The sequence below is a fragment of the Mesocricetus auratus genome, unplaced genomic scaffold, assembly GCF_017639785.1.
Source record: "Mesocricetus auratus isolate SY011 unplaced genomic scaffold, BCM_Maur_2.0 Super-Scaffold_100011, whole genome shotgun sequence".
Lineage (NCBI taxonomy): Eukaryota > Metazoa > Chordata > Mammalia > Rodentia > Cricetidae > Mesocricetus > Mesocricetus auratus.
Genome location: NW_024429195.1, coordinates 72,521,263 through 72,542,620, shown reverse-complemented (window position 1 = coordinate 72,542,620; position 21,358 = coordinate 72,521,263). Strand labels below are relative to the sequence as shown.

The window sequence follows — 21,358 nt, the reverse complement described above, 5'->3', positions numbered from 1 at the left end:
TTTAAAGTATATTGCTTTTACACACACACACACACACAATTTTTAGGTATACACATTTACCACCAGACCATACAGCATAATAGATTTTCAACAATCAATATGGATTTTTAAAGTGATTCATCTGAGCTAGAAAACTGCAAATGAGGACAAGAATGAATGGCAAACCTCAAAACCATGGTGTATTAGTAAGCATTAGGAATGACAGCTTCTCAAAGCCAATTGTAGTGTCACTTTTTTTCTTATAAAGAGTTTATTAGGGGTTTGCTTACAGTTCTAGAGGGTTAGAGCCCAAGACCTTCGCTGCGAGAAGCCTGGCAGCAGACAGGCAGGCATGGCACTGGAAAAGTGACCACAGTAGCTGAGAGCTCACCTATCTGTAAGCACCAGTCAAAGAGAGAGCTAACCCCAATGGACTGTCATTCCCTTAAAGCAAATATAAGGTGGGTGCTAACTGTCTCTGCACCTTCCATATCTTTTCAGTATTACTTAAAATAGTCAATATGTAACCACAGCAATATTTTAAAGTGAGTTTATATAACTGTCACTGAGAAATCAATAAACCCAACCCCCAACAACAGACCTTTTTTTCACTAGCAGGGAAAAAACAAAAACAAAAAACAATGCACATCACTCATTTGTTCTAGAGCCAACCCAGCTCTCCACTCGACCTTTCCACAGAGTCAACAATCTTCAGGAAACCTAGTTTTCTAAGCTTGTATACAGAAATGTTCTATTTTCTTCTCGCCACACACTGCCTTATTTCACTTCCTTTTTAAAGGCTACTTTTCAGGGCTAGAGAGAGGGCCCGGGGGTTAAAGCACCGGCTTCTCTTGCAAAGGACCCAGTTTTCACCCACACGGCAGCTCTCAGCCAACTGACTCCAGCTCTGAGGGATCTGGTGCCCCTCTTCCCTCCATAGGGACCAGGCTCACACAGTGCCCATCCACACACACAGGTAAAACACTCCTACACACAAAATAAATAGATACATGTAAGAAGAACTTTCCCCTCAGCTCCTCTCTCACTTTTATAATTTGATGAAGATATCTTAATTCTCTCTTGCTCTCTGAATAAATTGGGAGAAATGAAAATGAGAGTCACATTTCTAGGACAATTCATGACAAAACTATTTATGTAACCCAAAATAATCACATAATTAAATGTTTTGAGAGGGAAAGGCTTTTGGTTGTTATGTCATTTCCAACTACATGTAGCCAGGAAGACCTTCTAAGTCAGTGGTTCTCAACCTCTGGGTCATGATCCCTTTGGACGGCACATATCCTACATATCAAGTATCTACATTACTATTCATAGCAGTAGCAAAATTGAAGTTATGAAGTAGCAACAAAATAATTTTATGATTGGGGGATCACCACAGCATGAGGAGCTGTGTTAAAGGGTGGAAGCGTTAGGGAGGTTGAGAACCAATGCTCTTAGATACCAGAAAAGCACAAATCATTTTTTTACACCTCCCCAACTCTATGTTATATACTCTGCTTTAAATGAAGTGGTAGATATTTACCCTGGTTTTGTTCAAACACATGGAATATGTCATTTTCTAAAGACAACCCACGCTGAAAATTCTAGAGGCCCTCAAAAGCCAGCGTTTTCACCATTTCAAGAAGACATGTAATTTGGACAAGTTAGGAATAAAGATTTTTTAGGTTTCCCCCTAAATGTTTACCAGGTCTTTCTAAATTAACTGGATGTCCCATACTGGTCAGATATTCAGATACATGTCACCAATGAAAAAAAGAATCAATTGTGATTACTTAGTACAGGTGGCCTCAAAATCATTCAAAATATGAGACTCATGGTGCAAAAAATAATAATAAAAGTAATTTATTAGTAGTATTTGGTTTCTTTAACCAGTTACAGTCATGTCTCACTATGTAGCCCTGACTGTCCTGAAACTCGCTCTGTAGACCAGGCTGGCTTCAAACTCACAGAGATCCGCCTGCCTCTGTCTCCTGAGAGCTGAGACTAAAGACATGCACTCTGTTACTGTCATTAAAAAAAAAAAAAAAAAGTAACAATAAATTCTGAAGACCACTGGCTTGGTCCTGTATCTTTATCAAAAATTCAGAAAATGTTGAATTCTTAACCCTGGAAACATGCCGACTCAGTTTGGATCAGCTGACTTCGTCTCCTCTCCATTATCTTGTTTTAAAAAAAGAGAAAGCCTTTCTAGTTCAGCCCTCTATTTATTCCCTGATCTTTGTAAACAGCAGTATTTGTTAGAGGGCTTAAAGGGACAACTCTGAACACACAGCTCCTCCTCACGGGCAGCACCAAACTATTTCTCTTAAAACCACAACTTCTAATTCTCCTTGAAAAGCAAAATGAGATTCTCCCCCGAAGTACTGCCCTTACAAAATAAAATGCCCCAGGTGTCTGAACGAAGCTGAACTTTAAAGGGCCATTTTAAACCAATAGCTTGGGGGGGGGGGGGCTGAAAGCAGGCTTCAGAATAATCCTCCAGGCCTGACAGGCTGGCTGAAGGAACAGGTGCAGGGCAAGCCTTCCTAGAGGCTGTCTCCCATGATCTGACCTTCTCCAGCTGGCAGCTGGGCACCCCACAAATCAGTTATCAGTAGGCCAAAGCCTGCTTTCCCATCTGCACTTTACAAACGGCTCCTGTTGCCAAAGGGCTCAGATTGACCTGGCTGTCCGCTGAGAACATGCCTCACAAGCCACTTGCCAGGTTTCCCTGGAAACATGTCTGCATCGGCCTCTGAGCTCCCTCCTCAACCTCCCAGCCTCACGGCTCGCCTTCCCGGCCTCCCTTGAGCTTCCTAACACCACCTCCTCATGTCTGCCCCTCTAATGCCACGCGCTTCCAGTCCAAACTCCTGGCCCAAGTTCATGAGCCACTGACCCCTGGCCCTTAAAACGCCTAACTTTCAATCCAAAGGGCACAGTTGCGACAGTTCCGGAGCTGTTTTGAAGTGATCTCTTTGAGGCCTACCTGTAGGCAGCTCAGTTGTGGCTTCATCTCTTGCCTTCTCCAGCTTCTCTCTTACCCAGGGAAATTCCTGGAGGGAGTCTAAGAAGGTATCAAATGCTCTGGGGCCCCTGGAAGGCAGGATATCCAACAGCAGCATTGTTTTCCGGAGGCCTGTGGTTTGGGCTTTGATTTCTTGAACATGGTTTTCTGTCAAAATCCCTTCCTGGTAGAGGTACTGCAGGACCAGTCCCTCCACCAAGACCTCCGCACCCAGCTCCAGACGCAGAGAGCGGAGGACTTGCTTGTCTCTGGCATCCATTTCTCCCTGGAAAGAAACAAAATCAGCACTGGGGTCACAGGAATGCTGATAGTGTTGCAGCAACATCATTGTCAGACATTCACATGTTAAGAGAGGGCCAAGCCACATGGCTGCTAAGCCGCATCAAGTCCATTTCAAACACTTCCCAGCACACGAACAACACTAATCATGAAGCCATTTCTCTCTGCTTTCCACATAACGGGGTCCTATTTCAACTCCCTTTTCACTAAGAGAGCCAACAGAAAACAGATCTGGGACCTTATTTAAAATGCAATCCCTGGAAATTATAGAACACGTTTAATTTTAGCGTGCTGGAGAATACAGGACTTCAATTTAACATTACTTTCATCATTCAATCCAGCACCCACACTGCAGTACCTGCCAAAATGACCAGGGGCATTTATAGACCCTGACCGGGCAAGAGGGGTAGGGGAGTGGGGGCGGGGTGGGAAGGGCGATCTAGACATAAGAATGAGTTTAAGGCTCCTTCTTACAGACAAGACCAGCGCGTTCCGGAAAATAAGTATTTGGGTGCCTTTTTCACGGTCACAGGAAGGGCTGCCCTTCCAAGAACGCAGAACCTGGGTCACAGTACAGTGTGGGGCATTTAATGAGCGCAGGTGGCTGTGCGGTGGCGAGGGGCCGGCACGGGTGGCGGGCAGGCTTCCGGGCGCCCCGGGGCACAGGAGGGGGACCCCCGGTCCCAGCCTTCCTCGCAAGCCTCTGCAAGGTCCTGCGGTGCGGGCGAGGTGTCCACACGCCGCCGCGTGCTTCCACTTGGAACGTCTAAAAACTCCCCGTCTGGGCCGCTGAACGCTGCGTCGCACACGGGAAGCACTACCGGCGGTGTCCAGGGTGCGTGAGCCCGCCCGGCACCCGGCACCGCCGCCCAAAGCCTGGTCTAGCTCGGGGACCAGAGCAAACTGAGCCGGGAGAGCCGCGCAGGGGCGATGTCGCCACAGCGCGGGGACTTCGAGAGAAGATGGGTTCCTGCTACTTACGTCTGCGATCACGTATCTTAGGAAAAAAAAAAAAAACTACAACCGGAATCCAGACTGTTAGGGAACCTGAACCGAAAACACCATCTTTGTTGCAGGCACTAGCCCTAGACAGGAAGTGTTGTGGCCATCTTTGTTGAGGGAAAGGGCAGGAAGTGTGGTAGCCATCTTTGTTAAGGGCCCAAGAGATCAGGTTGAAGCTTTCTCCACCATGTTTGCTGTGGGTAAAAGAGAACCTCTCCTAGATTAAAAAAAAGTAATTTTAATAAAACAAGGGATTATCTTAGTGAAAGAATAAATGAATCGTTGACTCTTTTTTTTTTTGGTTTTTTCGAGACAGGGTTTCTCTGTGGCTTTGGAGGCTGTCCTGGAACTCACTTGGTAGTCCAGGCTGGACTCGAACTCACAGAGATCCACCTGCCTCTGCCTCCCGAGTGCTGGGATTAAAGGCGTGCGCCACCAACGCCCAGCTTGAATCGTGACTCTTAACACAAAATCTCCATGAGAGCCTTGCACATAATGGGTAGGTCAAAAGTTACTCTAGCAGCTAAGGCCTGCTTCAACTCCCAGTAAAAACCACACAATAATTCTGTAAACTCACAGAGATCCTCTTGCACAAATTAATTTTAAAACTTGGAGCAATTAATAAGCTTATCGATTAGTTTTTAATGTATTGGATGACATACAAAAAAAAAGATGTAACTGCTAATTTTTTATTATTATGTAAAATGTGTATGGCATGTGGGGTGTGTGTGTGTGTGTGTGTACAGGTCTCTATACAGGGCCAGAAGAGAGCATCAAATCCCCTGGATGTGGAGTCACAGGAAATTTGAGTTACCTGAAGTGGGTTCTAGGAACCAAACTCGGATCTTCTGCAAGAACAGTATGTGCTCTTAACAGCTGAGCCATCTCTCCTGCATCAACTCTTTTGTTGTTGTTTTGTTTTGTTTTGTTTTGTTTCGAAACAGGGTTTTTCTCTGTAGCCCTGGCTGTCCTGGGACTGATTCTGTAGAACAGGCTGACCTCAAACACAGAGAGATCCACCTGCCTCTGGCTCCTGAGTGCTGGGATTAAAAGTATGTGCCATCACAGCTAGCTTGCTAAAAACTTTTTGACAATAGGAAAAAAATACTTTACCAACACCTCTGTCTGGTTCAAGATGAAATATCTATAAACAAATCAGTGAACAGTTCTAAACCTCCCTCCTCAAAGCCTCCCAAATGTGTTTGCAGTTTACAGAGTTAATGTACTCCAGTGTTTGTATGCAGGCACTGGCCATCTTAGTGGCAATGTTTTTACCTAAGTAGTAGGAATTCTTTTAGCAATCAGTACTTGCAGTCTGTAGAATCAAGAAATTCAATTATGTCATCTAAAATCTCAGAGCCAATACAGATTAAAACCTAAATTCTAAACAAGTCCCTCTGATTTCATACTCTTTCCAATACACCATACAAACATGTATAGTGGACTCTCTTGTTCTAATGGCAGCCAAATATTATTAGTGAATCACCCAATTGCGACCTCCTACTCATGTTATTCTTGAGTTACAAAGAGGCTCCCTTATTATCCTTTGCTCTAGAACTGTTGTCCTTTAAAGGGGGGGGCAGATAAGTGTTAACAACAATTGCTATCTTCATCCAAATAAGTAAAAGGGATTTTTCAAAATAGCCAAGGATTCCTACCTTCATAGAGAGAAAAGGAGGCATAGTTTTCCCAGCAATAAACTTTGACAATTTTCAAATGCATAGGAAAAATAAATAGCACAATAAATGCTCACACTGTTTGGGTTGTTCCTTTGTTTTCGAGTTTAAGGCACTTTTTGGTGACTTGTAGTGTCTGGACCTACTTGAAATTTTCTAGGGACTACAAGGTAAGTTGATGACCCTGTCCAGGAGGTGGGGAGGCAACAGTAAGATGCATGAGGGTTCACAGAGAGAAGAAAACAGGGCAGGAGCAGCATAAGATTTAAGGCTGGTGTTGAAGGGCAGGGAATCCTATGGTAAACACTCTGAGGGACTGTAAGTTAAGGATCTGACTTAGATCTCCAGGATCACGCCCATGACCATCAAATCCCTCTTCCAATGGCAAATGTGGATTGCTCTCTGTGCTGCCTCCTAAGCAACCTGATTGGCTCAGACTGACTAGTGAATCACCATCCACCAACCTAGTGGAGGACAATTACCCAAGGTAGCATACAGTGGTTCTTCTCAGTAGCACATTATAGTCTCACTTATATAAATGTCCAAGGTCAGTGGCCTCTAAGGAAACAAATATCAGAATCAACATCACGGGTGGCTCCTCCACCACCCTAGCCAGTCCCACTCTGTCAGCTTGAATTGTGCTCCGTAGAGGACTGAGCACCTGTTACCCATATTTTCAGAAAGGAGAGATAGTCCCTTTTCCTCTTTTCCCCTCCTTTTATGTTTACTTATGTCAAGGTATACTCCTTGTGGATTTGGAGAGAGAGAGAGAGAGAGAGAGAGAGAGAGAGAGAGAGAGAGAGAGAGAGAGAGAGAGAGAGAGTACTTTTATGTCCTTCAATTTGATCCTTACTTTTGCAATATTCAAAAACAACAACTCAAAGAAGTTGGAGATTTGGGCTCTTCCTTTCATATATGTGGAAATAAAGCCACAGGGAGGAAAAAATAGATTGTTTTCTTTCTACTACACATGAAATAATCACAAAACTAGATCTTGAATTAGGTCACAGGAAACTGATAAATTCCAAATGTACAAAAGTACATACTTTCCCATTATACAATAAAATTCAAAATTTTTAACAGAAAGATAACATCTCATGAGTTTGGAAATTAAGTATGATAACTCTAAGTAGGGCATATACCTTTAATCCCAGCACTCTCAAGATAGGCACACAGACCTCTGTGAGCTCAAAGCCAGCTTGGTTTACACAGCAAGGCCAAAGAAGACTATATAGTGAGACCTTGTCTCAAAAGGAGAAGAAAAAGAGTAGGCAGGGATGAGGAAGAGAAGAAGAACCTTTAGCTTACTTTACTATATTAAGTACTAGAGATTGAACCTATGATATCACATATACTAGGAAAGTACCCTTCCACTGAGCCCTGTCTCCAACACCATTTTTGGTTTTCTGTTTTGCTTTTTTTTTTTTCCCCTACTGTTTATTTTGAGACAGTGTCTCAGGAAGTTGCCTAGGCTGACCTATAACTTGTGATTCAATGGCTTTAGCCTACCTAGTAGCTGAGATTACAGGTGAGTGCCACCATGCCTTGTCTTGTGAAATAATCCTTCTGTACACTGTGAATATGAATTACTCTCACTGTTTAATAAAAAGTTGACAGGCTGGTAGCCAGGCAGGAAAATCAAACTAAGGATGCTGGGATGAAGAAGGGAAGAGGCAGAGGAGATAACAGAGATGTAAAGGAACCAGAATGTGTAGAAAATGAAATAAACCATGAGCCACATGGCAGAGGGTAGATAAAAGATACAGGCCATTTAAAATGTAAGAGTTAGCTAATAACAAGCCTGAGCTATCGGTTGAGCATTTTTAGTTAATATAAGCTTCAGGGTACTTATCTGGGAACTTCTGGTTGGACAGAAACTTCCACTCACAGCCTTCTCCTTCTAAATTCTTGAATAAACACACACACACACACATTTAACAGAAAAAGAGAAATGAGAGAAAGAATAGAGACATGGAAGGAGTTAGGAAGCAGGGGTGGAGAGAGAAACTCAACAAGATGGGAGGATGCTACCTTAAAGAAGTGATCAAGGTGAAACATCACCTGTGAAATACAGGCAGAGTGTTTCATCAGGACCTCAAATAACCACACAGAGACATATTAATCATAAATGCTTGGCTGATAGCTTAGGCTTGCTACAACTTAAATGAGCCCACATGACTTACCTACCCTCTACCACATAGAGGCAGGTACCTTTTTCAGTACAGCATGCTCATCTTCTGCTTCCTCTGCACCTGCTGGCAGCTCTGCCTCCTTCTTCCCGGCATTCTCATAGTCTGGCTCTCCCACCTAACCTCTTTCTACCTAGCTATTGGTCAGTTCGCTTTTTATTAAGTCAATGGGAGCAAAACATCTTCACAGTGTAAAAGGATTATTTCACAGAATTTCCCCCTTTTGTCTAATTAAAAAGGAAGGTTTTTAATTTAGCATAGTAAAACTATATAACAAAAACAGTTATCAAGTAAGAATTACAGTTACAATATCCAGTCCATTCGTATTTGGAAAATTTAGAGAAAATATTATCTTTTTCATCTCTGAGAATCTAAAATTTTATACATAATTTATACATAAATATGGAAAAATATAGGTCTAACCATTTAGCCTTTAACTCCATCAAAGACCTCAGAAGAATGTAATATTATCTAAGACTGCCTGGACAGTCACTCAAAGTTCCTCTGTGATGTTGGGGCAACCATCTTTGGACTATTGGCCTAGTATATCTGACAGACATTTCTGAGAAGAAGGGAATTTTGAAGGACTCTCCTACCTTGTCTTGGCAAAGTTTGTACTTTCTTTTGTGTCCTGATGGTCCAGTTTGGACAGATACGGTCAGCAATTGATGCAAGGGAAGTTTCTTTGCTCAGTGGCTAGCTTTTGCTACAAAGAAAGCAAACTCCACATGGAGTTTCTTGGATGCCCATGATTTTCTCTGAAGTAAATCAGGAGCAAACATGTCTCACCACTGTGAAAAGCCTTGTGCTATTAAATCATCTTAAACTCCTCATTCTGTAGGTATTTGAAGTGCTTGAATATCCACTATCTATCTAAATATATCTGTTTAACTTTGAAAACATACCTAAGATGGCTACAGGTCTGATTATTATAGATAACTAACGACTAACCTGTATTTTTAATTATACATTACATTTTTAATGAGCTTCAAAAACACAATACTCCAAATAAGAGTAGAAAAATACATACAACAAAAATGACTTTAAATTTTTATCAATAAACCAAAATCCATACCAATGTAAAACATTTTGAGATTAATAGTTACTTTTTGGATTAACGTAGATTCAATTATCTACCCTTTTATCTCATCATTTCCTTTAAAAAGAGATCTTTGAATGTAAGTCCTTGGTTTATCTTTTTCCCTGACCATGATCAGTAACAACTTGTAATTAACACAACCGTAAGTGATGACAAACATCAATAAGCCATCATTTGGGAAAGTGGGTGTTGTTTTCTCTAGATAGCTTCCTGTTGTCTGGGGGTGCTGGAATCTTTGGGGAGCCTTAAGAAAATCAGGATAACAGTTAAATCTTGGCTGGAGAGTTCTGTGGGGCTGGATGATCTCTGCCAGCAGCCTTGAAGCTGTTCTGGGTGCAGAACTGACGAAACTACAACAGAGGCACTCTGAGATGCTGGATCACCTGGGCTATTCATTTTTATTGGTATCTGGTCCACTTGCTCTGAAAATGCATAAACTTTTAAAGGTAACATACATGTCTACATTAATACAAGTATAAACTGTACCTTGTACACAAGTCAGCAAAAGGTGATGTTTTTTATGTTTGAGCAGGTAAAATATGCATCATGTGCTTTGCAGTTTTTCTAGATTTAATTCTTTGTGTCTGTAGCCAGGATTTTCAGGTCTTCCTCGATCAAACCTGATCATCTTCACCTCTTCAAAGCAACATATCTTTTGACTTGCATTTTGAATTCAAGATATTTTTAAAAATATATAGGTTTGTTAAATTCAGCAGCATTCACAATCCAATGTGTCTTAGCAGGCATTACTCATTCATCAGCAGTCAAAAAATTGAAAACAACATAATAACCTACAGAATCCAGACTTCCCATGTACTTTCCATCTTTATGTGGCTTTTTCTTTTATATACCTTTATTCTTTTTTTAAGAACTTTATTATTTTTACTGTTTGTTTGCTTGCTTATGTATTTTTTTTCAGACATGGTTTCTCTGTGTAACAGTCCTGACTCTCCTAACTCAGAGATCCGCCTGCCTCTGCCTCCTGAGGACTGAGATTAAAGGTGTGTGCCACCACTGCCCACTACTTTATTATTTTTAAACTATTCTTTTTCTATAACTGTCTACACTCTTTCTCTTTTCTCTCCTGAGCCTATGTACATTTTTAAACACACTAACCCTTTCAGGGGTTGCTTTCATCTGGATGTGTCTTTATTGCATATGTGTAATCTTTTCTATCTACATGAGCAAGACTTGAATCATTGTGCAGCTTAGCTCATGGCATGCTGGCAGCTGGCTCCTCCCTGTTTGAAACCCTGTTCCATCTGAGTTCCTGTTCTGGCTTCCTTCAATGATGGACTAAAATGAGAAGCATAAACCAAATAAGCCCTCTCCTCAACTTGCTTTTGGTTACGGTGTTTCATTGTAGCAATAAAAACCCTAAGACAATATGTACCTGCATAAAATTCTCTGGAACTGGCTCAAGTAGGAATTTATCAAATGAGTCTTGATATAAAATATCAGATAAATTAGTGGGGTTTTCCATGCTGCCCTGCATAAGATACTGAACTATTCATCAAGTGACATTTCTGATATTTATGTATATTGCATAAGAGGATGCAGCCCAGGTACTGCTGTTTTAGTGACACAGCTAAATGCAGGGCTGAAAGACTAAAAATTAGATGCCCTTGAGACCCTCTCAAGCACTAAGTAACAACCAACCTTAAGTTCCCTGAATGACACATTTCAATAGCTAAAATGTCTACTGAGTGTCTACAAGGCTGATGTCATGTGTCACTGGTTAGCAAGAAGACATGGGCTCCAGTATGCTGGTCAGTATTTGTCAATCTGATGCAAATCCGTCACAGAGGCAGAAGGAGCCTTGACTGATGAATTGCCTCCATCAGACTGGCCTGTGGGCGTGTCCGCGGGGCAAGGTCTTAATTGGTGATTGATGTGAGAGGGTCCAGCCCACTGTGGACAGTACCATCCTGACCTGGTGGTTCTGGGTTGTATAAGAATAAACTGAGGGAGATGAGGGGATGGGAGGAGGTGAGGGGGGGTGGGAGGAGGTGAGGGGGGTGGGAGGAGGTGTGGGAGGGAGAACTATGGTTGGAATGTTGGAATGTAAAATGAAATTTAAATATATATATATATATACACATAAAGAATAAACTGAGTAGGTCATGAGGATCAAAGTGGTAAGGAGCACTCCTTCATGGACTCTGCTTCAGTCCCTGCCTTTCCGTTTCTGTCTTGGCTACTCCCAATGATGGACTATCACTTGGAAGGGTAAAACCCTTTCTTCCCTATGTTAGGGGAGTTTTATCACAGCAACAGAGAAGTAACTATAAAATTCAAATAGCAGGCATAAAGGAGACTGGGTTATTTTATGAAAATAACTGAGCAGGCAACTTTATATTCTTCTTCAAGTGAAGTGAAATAGAAGCAGGCTGTGCTGGTCCTGGGAAGGGGGGTGGGGACCAAGATGTGGTATGTTTTCCAATGTACACTCAACTTAATGTTTGCAGGATATTCTTCATTTACATTAGCTGCTCAGGGGTTGAACATGGGACCTTATGCGTGCTGGTGAAATACTCTACCACGGAGCTACATCTCACAGTGGTAAGATGTTCTTTAATGAACAACAAAGAATGTATAAACTTGTTTTGAATATAGCCACATATTTGAAAACCATAAATATACAGAAAAAAATTTACACACCCACAGAAGTCCCTGAACATTACTGCTATCAACTGGTCACATTGACCACAAAAGAACATCACCATAAATCTTGTTGAAAATTTCTCTCCAAGCAAAATTACATCATCATGGGTCTGCCAGGATGAGTTATCAGTAAATGAACTAAGTTTTTATCTTGGATTATTTAATAAAGTCCATTTAAAACCTAGACAATGACTGCTAAATATAATGATTTTTGTTTTAGCATAGTTAATGCTAAGCTGTTCTGTCTGATAACAATCCACCAAAAAGCTCAGCTACATCTTAATAAAAAGCAAATATAGCCATTAGCCCAGAAAAGGAGGGCTCCCTTCCTGTCCTTTGTGCTGATGAGTGGGCATGCATCCAACCAGTGTGATAGTTATACAAGGACTATACAGTTCTGAACAAAGAGTGAATACTAATGTTAAAACAAAAATTGTGTTTGATTTAATAAAGAAAAGAGACAGGTCATTAAAAGTGCTAAAGGCTTCTGTGTGTCTCTTTTCTCCTAGATAACAGGAATATAAATGCTTGGAAGCTTGGAGTACCAATTGAGTAGAAGTGTGATATGGATTGAAATATTGTCTCTACCCAAACAAGCCCCATCTTCCACCCCCACAACTAGTAGGATAAATGGCTCAGCTTCTTTGAAAAAAGAAAAGGCAGGAGGGGTTGTAGAGTACAACTCTCATTTATTTTTCCTAATGACCTCAGAACACAAAATGCACAACGATAAAAGAAAGATCTCCTTGCAACTCTTAGGAGATTTTCTCTCCCCTTCTAGTGGTCATTTGTTGAGGCAGGGAATTAGTTATGCACTTGTTGTCAAGGCTATTTGATAGCATGCATCTAGTGGCTTGTCTGGTTTTGCCCTACACGTGCTTGTTGGCAGGGTCAGTTAGCAGGCAAGATTCATCTGGACGTTCTTTTTCTCCATGTCTTCTCGGGCATTTTGCCTGCTCCCCACAACAGGTTACTCGAATCTTCTAGAGACTAATGTGGAAGTTGCCTATTTTCTCCCACAGCTAGTCTCTTCAGCCAACTTCTCTTGGTTGAAGTTGTCACAGCCCAGATCCAAGGAGAAGAGAAACAGGTCTCACTTCTCAATGAGAAGAATATCAAGGATTCACAGCCATCACTAATCTACCACAGCCACAGAAACATCATCAGTCATGTGCCCAGCATCAGCTAGTCATGTTCCTATTGGTCATTTCCCTCATTTACACAACAACCAATTTCAAGGAATATCACACACACACAGTGCTTTCAATCCAAGCATTAGGAGATGGAAGCAGGAGAATCATAACTTCTAGGACAACCTGGGCTGCGTAATGAGCTCCAAAGAAGTGTAATTGGACTTTCTTTAGGACTACAGGCTCCCCGATAATGACACAAAAACTTCTTATTAATTATGAAAATGTGGCCTTTGTTTAGGTTTGTTCCCAACCAGCTCTTAAGACTTAAATTAACCCACTTACATTAATCTATGCTCTGCTATGTGGCTTGTTACCTCTCCTTCATACTGAACATCTGACTTCATCAGTGTCTTGCTGGCATCCCCTGAGCACCTAGATGCATTGCTCTGAGTTCATCTCTCTGCCAGGAAGTACGTCCTAGTCTCTGCTGCCTAACTATTGGTCATTCAGTTTTTTATTAAACCAATCACAACAACACAGTGTACAAATATCCCACAACAGAGAAGTCTGGTTTATACAGAGTGGAAGAAAAAAAAGAGGAGGTAGATGAGGAGGAAGAGGAGGAGGAATGTTGTGGGATATAGGAGCTGGGAATTGAACCCGAGTTCTCTGGAAGAGCAACCCGTGCTCTCAACCACTGAGCCATCTCTCCAACCCCCTGAAAAAGCTTTTTAAAAAGTTCCAAGCACACAAACATGGCTTCTTGGTCCTGCAGTCTCCCAGGAAGGCTGTGGCATGCAGAGACATGGCTGCTAGCCACTGCCTGCAGGCTTGAGCCAGCCAGTGTTATGTGTGGAGTTGTGTGGCAGGTTTAAGGCTTAGCTCACATGGTCGGAAAATGCTGCAGACACACAGAAAGCCAGGTCCAGACACAAAAACCATATAAAAGATACAGTATATCTAAAAGGTGCTTAGATGCTGAGGAAAGAAAGGAAAATGGGTATACACAGTCATAGAAATACAAATAAATAGTTAAAAATAATAAAGTCCTTGAAGAAAGAATAAATATAAAAATAAGCCATGTAAGGATGGGAAATATACAGGGCATCTATATCCTATATGGTACTTTGTTAATTTTGAATTTTTAAAAATACTAATTAACAGGGAATGGCAGCTGCTGAGAGACATTGGATTATGGAAGAGACTGCTAAACTAAACCAGCCTATATACTTTAGGGATGTCCTGGCTTCAGAATGGAAATCAGGAAATGTGTTGCATTGGGGGAGAGGTTATGCCTCTGTTTCCACAGGAGAAAAAAAAGCTATGGATTCCTTCAAAGTTAATAGAGATCAGATTTGATCAGGGGAGACCTCCTGAGGATCTTGGCTACAGTCATGAGAGAGTAAAACAGAAAAGACTACAAGACAGGTGACATGTATGATAATCCCCCTGCATGGAAACAACTTTAAGCCTGGATGAGGCATGATGAATCTCGTTGGCTACAAAGTCCTCATGACTAATCATTACATGTCATTCTTTAATATAGCATGGATAGAGGTTTTGTTATACAGTTTAAACAAAGTTATAAAATTGGCAGATGCCTTTTACCTACTCAAACATGAAACAAACATCTTTAACTGACTTGTACACACCACACATTCCATACTTACGTTAATGCCGATATGTATGTTACCTTTAAATGTTTGTATGTTTCAGAACAATAGGACCAGACACCAGTAAAGATGAGTAGCACAGGTGATTCAGCCTCTCAGAATGCCTTTGTTACAGGTTCCTCAAAATTCTACATGCAGAACAACTTCAAAGTTGCTATCTGAGATGGTTCAGCCTCACAGACCACTCCAGTCAAGACTTCACATAAGTACTACACTTTCTCATTGCACAGAGACCAAACTCTCTCTCTCTCTCTCTCTCTCTCTCTCTCTCTCTCTCTATGTATGTATGTATATATATATATATATATATATATATATATATATCCAAGGACTTGACCATTATCTTAATTTTCTCATCATCCCCTAAAGATGCCGTTGCCCCCCGGATACCAGGAAGCACTCTAGAGAACCCAATGCCTACATTCCTAAGAGGTGGGGTGGGTGAATTTTGGTCTTTGAATGGGTTATGGGTGTTGGCCATTGTTTAGGGGGGTTGGTTACAAGTTGTGGTTGGTCTTGGCCAGGGAAAAAGCTGAGGAAAGAAGATTAGATTCAGGTATCTCATTCTAAAAAGAAAAAGGGCTATAAAAATGATATGACAAAAGGGTAGATTATTAAGTCTACTTTTAGACTAATAAACAACTACTAGTCTTGAATATTTTACAGTAGCATGGATTTTTGTATATTGAAACAAATTTAAGGTTAATTTTGTTATACTGTATATGCAATTTTCCACTCTTGCTTAAAGTATTTTTGTACACGGATGAAAGTTTAAGGTTATTTTTGTTTTAATATTTTGTGTGTGTGTGTGTGTGTGTGTGTGTGTGTGTTTTTAAGGCATTATACCTATGCAGCTCATTTTAAATGCAATGTAAAGTTTTAGTCCTTAAAGACTATTATTACAACCTGATTAAGATAATTAAGAAATGTAGGCTAGTAGTGGGTATATTTTCAAGGTCAAACAATATATATTTTAGATAGACAGATGATCTACAAACACTTCAGAGACCTACAGAATATGGCATTTAAGTTGTTTTAATTCCATAAGGCTTTTCATGACAGTGAGACACATTTGCTCTTAGCAGCACCAATTTACTTCAAAAGAGGATAATGGGTATCAAAAAACCTCCATATGGAGTTTGCTTTTATTGTGGCAAAGTTAGCCATTGGGCAAGAAACTGCTCTTGCCTTGACTGTAGACAGTATACTGTCCAAACTGGACAAGCAAGACTTATAAAAGAAGATGACTGTCAAACTTTGTTGACTTAGTAGAGCAGTCAAAATTCCTGCTTCATTGTTGGGGACCAAATATAACATTTCAGAAATGCCTCGGCTTAGCCACAGAACTCCAGGAGCTCAGCTATCCTATTGTCTTTTAGATGTTGACTGGTTACTTCTGGATGGCCTGGTCACAGTGGAGAATGGCTTCTAGTTTGTGTAACAATAGACCTAGGCCTCATGCCCATCATGAGGGCAAGTGGGATGTGCCTGAGGACCAGGGGGACCTGCCTGAAGACTGGTGAGACTTGCTATTAAGGAATGTCTAAGGGCATGTGTAAGTGCATTCTAGGGCCATCTCTAGGGTTAAAGGAAGTGTTTCCTAGTCAGCTCTATGCATGATAATAGATGTCTTCTGCCAGTATCCCCCTCCCACCCCACCCCGGCTTTGGAAAGCTATTTAAGAGAATGCTCGAATAAACCGTGGTCTCCAGTACGGACTGAGAGCCCTTCTGAGATGACAAGATGTCTCTGTCTTGACTTTAACGCCACTGGGTAGCTAGGACTTCCCTAATCCACACTCCCCCACTCAGGGTCGGACCTGGGGCTGTTCAGCTGGTTCCCAACACAGCCCCAAAGGCAGCAGTCCAGAATAGATGATCCCTGTAGCATAGGACTGATTCAGGCTGGACCCCAGCATTTCACTAAAAAGTTTATCAGATATTCTAGGTCTATTGGTCAAAGATAGGTGCCATAATACTGCAGAGGAACCTTGTGTGACTACCTCAGCATCCAGATATCTCTGTTGTTTCTATATTTTTGGAAGTTGTTTGTTCTACACTTTCTGTTTATTGAAGTAATATTATATCCTTCTAGGGTCTTTGGGGATGAAGACTAGAAAGTTATAGTTTTCCTTATCACCAAATCCAAAAAAAAAACTTACATAAACTATAAAAAATTATAAGGTTGAAAAAGATAAAAGCTTAAGTTGATTGTCTAAAAAATATTTTTAAGATGGCAATACAACTTGTAATAGAAAATGATTTAGGTATAAAACTTTGGACTCACTAAGATAGGGTAGATAATACAGAACTTGCCAAATACACATGAACTAACTAAGCAGTATGAATGTAATTCTTACCTAATAATTGTTCTTATTGTATATAGTTTTACTGTATTAGAGTTAAGACTTTCCTTTTTATTTAGACAAAAAGGGGGAAATGTTGTGGGATATCTGTACACTGTGTGAAGATGTGTTGCTGTGATTGGTGTAATGAAAAGGGAGAAATGTTGTGGGATATCTGTACACTGTGTGAAGATGTGTTGCTGTGATTGGTGTAATGAAAAGGGAGAAATGTTGTGGGATATCTGTACACTGTGTGAAGATGTGTTGCTGTGATTGGTGTAATGAAAAGCTGAACAGCCAATAGCTGCTCAGGAGAGATAGGCGGGACTTCTGGACACAGAGAGAGAAACTGAGAAGAAGAATTTAGGCACACAGGAGATGCCAAGAGACACACAACAAGTTGGACATACAGAAATGGAAAAGTGGTTTTAAAAAGCTACATGGTAGAATACAGGTTAATAGAAGCAGATCAATTTAAGTTATAAGAGTTAGTTGTGTGCAAGCCTAAGCTAAAGGTCAGGCTCTCATAATTAATACATCTCTGTGTCATTGTTTGGGAGCTGGCTGGCAAGACAGACAAAAGATTTGCTACACTTCACATATGGTCCATCCATTTTGTCCAACCCAGGATTTCCTTCTCTTTAAGGTGGAATAGTAGTTTCCATTGGAATCATGCACATTTTCTTGATCTATTTTGTCCATGAATGGACCTAAGGGCTGTTTCTTCACCTTGGCTACTATGAATAATACAATGAACAGAGGGATGCCCACATCCTTAGGAGGTGGTGATTTCTTCTCTCTTGTATATATATATCTACACACTTCCCAATGCTTTGGTCTCTTTCCTGCCCCCATCTGAGAAACAACACACATGATCATGGCATTATTCTTATGAGTTTAAGTTAATGGTTCTTTAAAATATCTGAGAAATAAATGGATTAAAATGCCTTGCCCTTTCCATGTGCTCTTAGGACAACTAATGATAGATCTATAAGTATGGATGGGTGTTAAGTACAGAGAAGACTGGGAAGGAAATATAAGATAGGGATTTCGGTCTTTTTCAGGCTGAGAAACCTCTATAGACTCATGACTAGTCACCTCCAGAGGTGGACTTGAAACCATTCTTACTACATAGTCCTACTTGCCTCATTAGCTCATATACATACACACACGTTTCTCTTCAGGCACTGAAGATTCAAGTGAGCAGAGGGCTTTAGGACACTGTGGTAGTTTGAATGAAAGTAGGCCCATAGGCCCATGGGGAGTGGCACTATTAGGAGGTGTGGCCTTGTTGGAGTAGGTGTGGTTTTACTGGCGGAAATGTGTCACAGGGGGTCTCAGAAACTCAAACATGGCTTAGTGGCTTGCTCTTCCTGGTGCCTGCAGAGCAAGATGTAGAACTCTCAGCTCCTTCTATATCACCATGTCTGCCTGCATGCCGCCATGCTTCCTGCCAGGACAATAATGGCTCTGAACTGTAAGCCAGCCCCAATTAAATGTTTCCCTTTGTAAGAGTTTCTGTGGTCATAGTGTCTCTTCACAGCAGTAGAAATCCTAACAAAAACAGATATTTATATGGCCAGCATCTATTGAAGTCTCCGTACTTAACAGCCATAACACACCCTGAGTACTTACAGCTACTAGAAGAGATGCTCTGCTCTCAGCTCATTTTACAGCTAAGGCAGACTAGATAGTTTTTAAGTGGTGAAGACAAAGCAGCAGGTGATTCCACTCCTGCAATCCAGCAGCTTTGGCATCTGCAGGCAGCAAAAATGGATGTTCCAGTTAGGAAGAGTGGATTCACCACCCCCCATCTTTCCTTACACCCCCGTTCTCCAGGGCTGAAAGGTGCTCTCCTGTGGCTGGAGGCTGTCTTCTCTATTCAGTCTACTGACTTCAAATGCTAATCTTTCCCAGAACCACCCTCACAGATACACCTTGAAATACTTTACCAGTTACCTGAGTATCCCTTATCCTAGTCAACTTGGCACAACTGTCCAGACAACCATCTCATTGCTTACTGACAGTTTTTCTTAAGCACCACAGATGTAAAAGCCAGAAGGCAGCACTTTAATTATCTATGGAGCCCAATGCCAAGCGAAATAGAGGTCCTTGTTCCGTCTCACACCTGGGATAAAAGACTTACTGAGGTACCTATTTAATGTATCAGAGCAAACCTGGCTGCCAGGCTCTCCCAGCGTCTCTCAATCCCTACCTGTTACAGGGTATAGCTGGCAAGCTCTGCACCCTACCCTAAACTTCTCTAGCACAGGGACTGGGCTGCCCCTCCCCCAGATGCCTTTCCCTATATAATTCAGTCATTTGGTTACCCAGCCTCGTTTGTCTACCTCTGGTGGTTTGAAAGAAAATGCCCCCCAAAGGGAGTGGTGTTGACTGAGTTTCTGTCCTGCTTTGTCTTGCAGACATTTAGTCCCAGACAAACACACAGAGGCTTCTATTAATTATAAATTGTTTGGCCTATGGCTCAGGTATCTTATTGTCTAGCTCTCTCTTAATTATTAACCCATTGCTATTAATCTATGTATCGCCACTTTGTTTTGGCTCAGTGGTGATGCCTGGCCCTTTTGCTACCTCTGCAGCTACATAGTGTCTCCCTAGCAGCTCTCCTCTCTGTCTTTCTTCCCAGCATTCCTAGTCTGGTAGCTTCATCTATACTTACTGCCTGGCTACTGACCAATCAGCATTTATTCACCAACCAATAAGAGAAACGTATATTCACAACATACAGAAGGACATCATGGTGGCACTAATGGGGGGTGTGGCTTTGTTGGAGTAGGTGTGGTCTTCTTGGAGGAAGTGTGTCACTCTGGAGGTGGGCTTTAGTTGTCATATATGCTTAAGTCAGTCTACTTCCTGTTGCCTGCATGTCAACATGCACTAGGTCCTTCTCCAGCACCATGTCCTGCTGCTTGCGGCCATGCTTCCCACCTAAGCCTCTGAAACTGTAAGCTGCCACCGCAACTAAGTGTTTTCCTTATAAGGGTTTGCCAAGGCCATGGTAGATTTCACTATAGAAATCCTAATGAAGGCACTACCCTTTACTTTCCTGGCTTTTCCCTCACCCATTCCCCGTCTCCTCACAAGACCTGGCTTGGGGTCATGTTCACTCTGGATTCTCCCAGATATCTCTGCTTCTCTCTCCCTTTTATCTACAGTAAACTTCCTTTTCCACCATACCTAGGAGCAATTATGTCCTTCTTTTTTCATTTCTTTTTCTTTTCATTCAGTCCTTTAATTAAAAAAGCAAGAAAAAAGCATAAGTAAACATGTTAAAATAGGGAGTGGTTTTCTTTAAATCATGCTGACTTATGTGCTTATGTCATATGCTTGGCCCAATTGTGGATTGCATATTAAGCTTACATGAGGCCCAGGATTCAATCCCAAGCACTTCAAAGAAAATTACTAGCATAAATCTTGCATTCTTCTTTATATTCTGCAGTAGTGTTTTGTAAATACCAGTATAAATCGTGACCCACAACTTGGGCAGAAGCCCACTGCTCTACCAGAGGCTGAGCCAGTTGCTAGAACTCTAGATCAGTGCCTAGCTCAATCACCATCAGAGCAGCTTCCTCCAGCAGTTCATGGGAGCAGTTACAGAATCCATACCCAAACATTAGTCAGTTTGAGAAACCCTATGAAAGAGAGGGAAGAAGGATTGTAGAAACCAGAGAAGTCAAGGACACCACGAGAACACAGCCCACAGAATCAACTAAGCAGGTCTCGTAAGGGCTTAGTCTCAATCCAGGAGCCAATATGGGTCTGTGCTAGGTCCTCCACATATATACTGTGGTTGTTTAGCTTGGGGTGTTTGTAGGATTCCTAACAGTGGGAGTGCAGGGTATCTCTGACTCTTTTGCCTGCTCTTGGGACCCTTTTCCTTATACTGGGTTGCTTTGTCCAACCTTGATATGAGGGTTTATGCCTAGTCTTATTGTAACTTGTTATGCTGTGTTCAGCTGATATCCTGGGAGGCTTGCTCTTATCTGAAGGGAAATAAAGCAGCCATGGATCTGGGGGAGAGAGGAGGAGGGTACTGGGAGGAGTGGAGGGATAGAAGGCTGCAGTCAGTATGTATTGTATAAGAGAAGGATAAATAAAAAGAAAAAATATAAGAACATTTAAATCATATACAGAATCACAGAAAATGCAGTTAGTATCTTGTAGTCTGTATTTGTGCATATAACAGGTTCTTACAACAGTAGAAATGTTGCACAAAACTAAACAGGGATTAGGTAGAGGGTTCAGTGGGTAAAACCACTTGCCATACAAGT

General features: G+C 41.5%; 1 protein-coding gene across 3 annotated transcripts in view; it reads right to left on the bottom strand.

Moving 5' to 3' along the window:
- Cradd (CASP2 and RIPK1 domain containing adaptor with death domain) overlaps positions 1 to 18,806 on the bottom strand; it is a 172,612-nt gene extending 153,806 nt beyond the window's left edge. Inside the window, exons 1-2 of one of the 3 annotated variants that reach the window (XM_040755001.1) lie at positions 18,702 to 18,806; positions 2,969 to 3,272 (exon numbers count right to left, since the gene is read on the bottom strand). In XM_040755001.1, the coding sequence (XP_040610935.1) occupies positions 2,969 to 3,266 (298 nt within the window). In that variant the 5' untranslated portion in view covers positions 3,267 to 3,272; positions 18,702 to 18,806. Of the gene's footprint in view, positions 1 to 2,968; positions 3,273 to 3,760; positions 4,236 to 4,267; positions 4,414 to 18,701 lie in introns of those variants that run through there. The other 2 variants (XM_013111918.3, XM_013111919.3) reach the window with 2 other exon arrangements.
- Between the last annotated feature and the right edge of the window lie 2,552 nt (positions 18,807 to 21,358).